At 38.2% G+C, this 1,524-nt stretch overlaps 1 protein-coding gene across 1 annotated transcript; it reads left to right on the top strand.

Moving 5' to 3' along the window:
- Positions 1–578: 578 nt before the first annotated feature.
- On the top strand, positions 579–1,309 carry SARC_14752 (hypothetical protein; the record flags this gene model as incomplete). Its single annotated transcript, XM_014291115.1, has 1 exon — positions 579–1,309. Exon 1 carries the CDS (start codon positions 776–778, stop codon positions 1,307–1,309), a length of 534 nt encoding a protein of 177 aa, XP_014146590.1. The 5' UTR covers positions 579–775.
- Positions 1,310–1,524: the final 215 nt, after the last annotated feature.

The raw sequence follows: 1,524 nt of genomic DNA, 5'->3' as shown, positions 1-1,524 counted from the left end.
GGAGCGGTGGACCTCGAAACATGATAGTTGATAGTTTCTTCTCCCGTTATAGCTATGAGCCAAACTCTTAAGATAATTGTTGCACTTCCTTACGTACAATTTTAATGCTGGGGTGATCAATCAAAGCTTGTACTATCTTCTCTGCTTTTACAGTGGCAACACTACCGGTAAGACATATCAGTATATGCGGATGCTCCTCACAAGGCAAATCCTGCACCTTGTCCGACATGATGCTTTTCTGTATGACTTTCGAGTTTTGTGTTGTACATATGAATGGTGAAATCCAAAAATAAATATGTGGCCAAAATTTTGAACATTAAAAAAAAATTTGTCATACGGCTATGTCGCTTTGATAGGACTTTTTTTTTTACAGGGGGAAAAATTGAGAAATAAATATGTAAATATTTATGTACATAGCTTATTTTTCAAAGCCTCCTATCATAGCCTTCTAAAATACAGACTCCTAAATTTAACACACTCCTAAATAATAGAACATTTTAGTTTTGTATTTTTTTATAAAATATATATTATTTACACGTACATACATGACCTTCTTCTTTGTAAATTTAGAAGGCTATGCCATATACTATATTGTGTTGTTGATGTAAAAACAAGTTCGAATAAATATTTATTTACTACGACAACCATTTGCTATCTACGCTCGCTTTAGACATCATAATTTTTGACTTCGTGACTTCGGACTTGCTACCACCTCGTCTTCCAACTAAAACCACTCAAGGTTCAGCTGTCATGGGACAGAGGGAACTCTATCATTATGAGCCAGCAACAGATTCAGGCTGTCATGGGCCAACTGGCGCTTCACTTTCAAACCAACTATCCACAACAATGGGCGAGTATGAATCCGCAGCAACAGCAAGTGTATGTATATAACATGGCATTGCAACAGCTCGGACAATCAGCGCCTGCACAAGCACAGTCGCAACTACAACACACACAGCAGCGATGCCAAATAGTGGAAGAGAGCTCACAAAGGTATTCACAGAGGCAGGTAAATGTGACCTCGAATTCATCATTCAATAGTGGACTCAATACGTCTCGTCAGGCTAGCATATCGAGTCAGGGATATAGCACAAATGAGGCAGATCTCAGCTTAAATCCCAATCAACAAATGGGTGCACTGGCTCCAAACGAGCTTAAAAACCCCGCTCTAATGACAGAGAAAGAAAAGCTGGAGCTGGTGAAGAGTCGTCTCGCCGAGCAGCAGTCACAGAGGGCACGATTATTGCAGGAAACCAAGGAAAGAATGAGACAGAACTCACAGCTTAAACCCAAGGTACACGATCCATAACTCGTACGAGATATATCGTATTTTATGTATGTGCATACGTATAAATGTATGCATGTATGTACGGATGTATTCATATATGATGTTTTTATGTCTGTATGTGCGTAAGTATATATGTATGTATGTATATATGTAAGTCTGTATGTACACATGTATACCACCATGTATATATATATATATATATATAAAAATGTTTGTACGCCTTTATGCATGCGTAC

This window comes from Sphaeroforma arctica, assembly GCF_001186125.1.
Source record: "Sphaeroforma arctica JP610 unplaced genomic scaffold supercont1.5055, whole genome shotgun sequence".
In the NCBI taxonomy this organism is placed as follows: domain Eukaryota; class Ichthyosporea; order Ichthyophonida; genus Sphaeroforma; species Sphaeroforma arctica.
The sequence above is the reverse complement of the archived record's forward strand: the minus strand, read 5'-3'. Positions and strand labels throughout refer to the sequence as shown.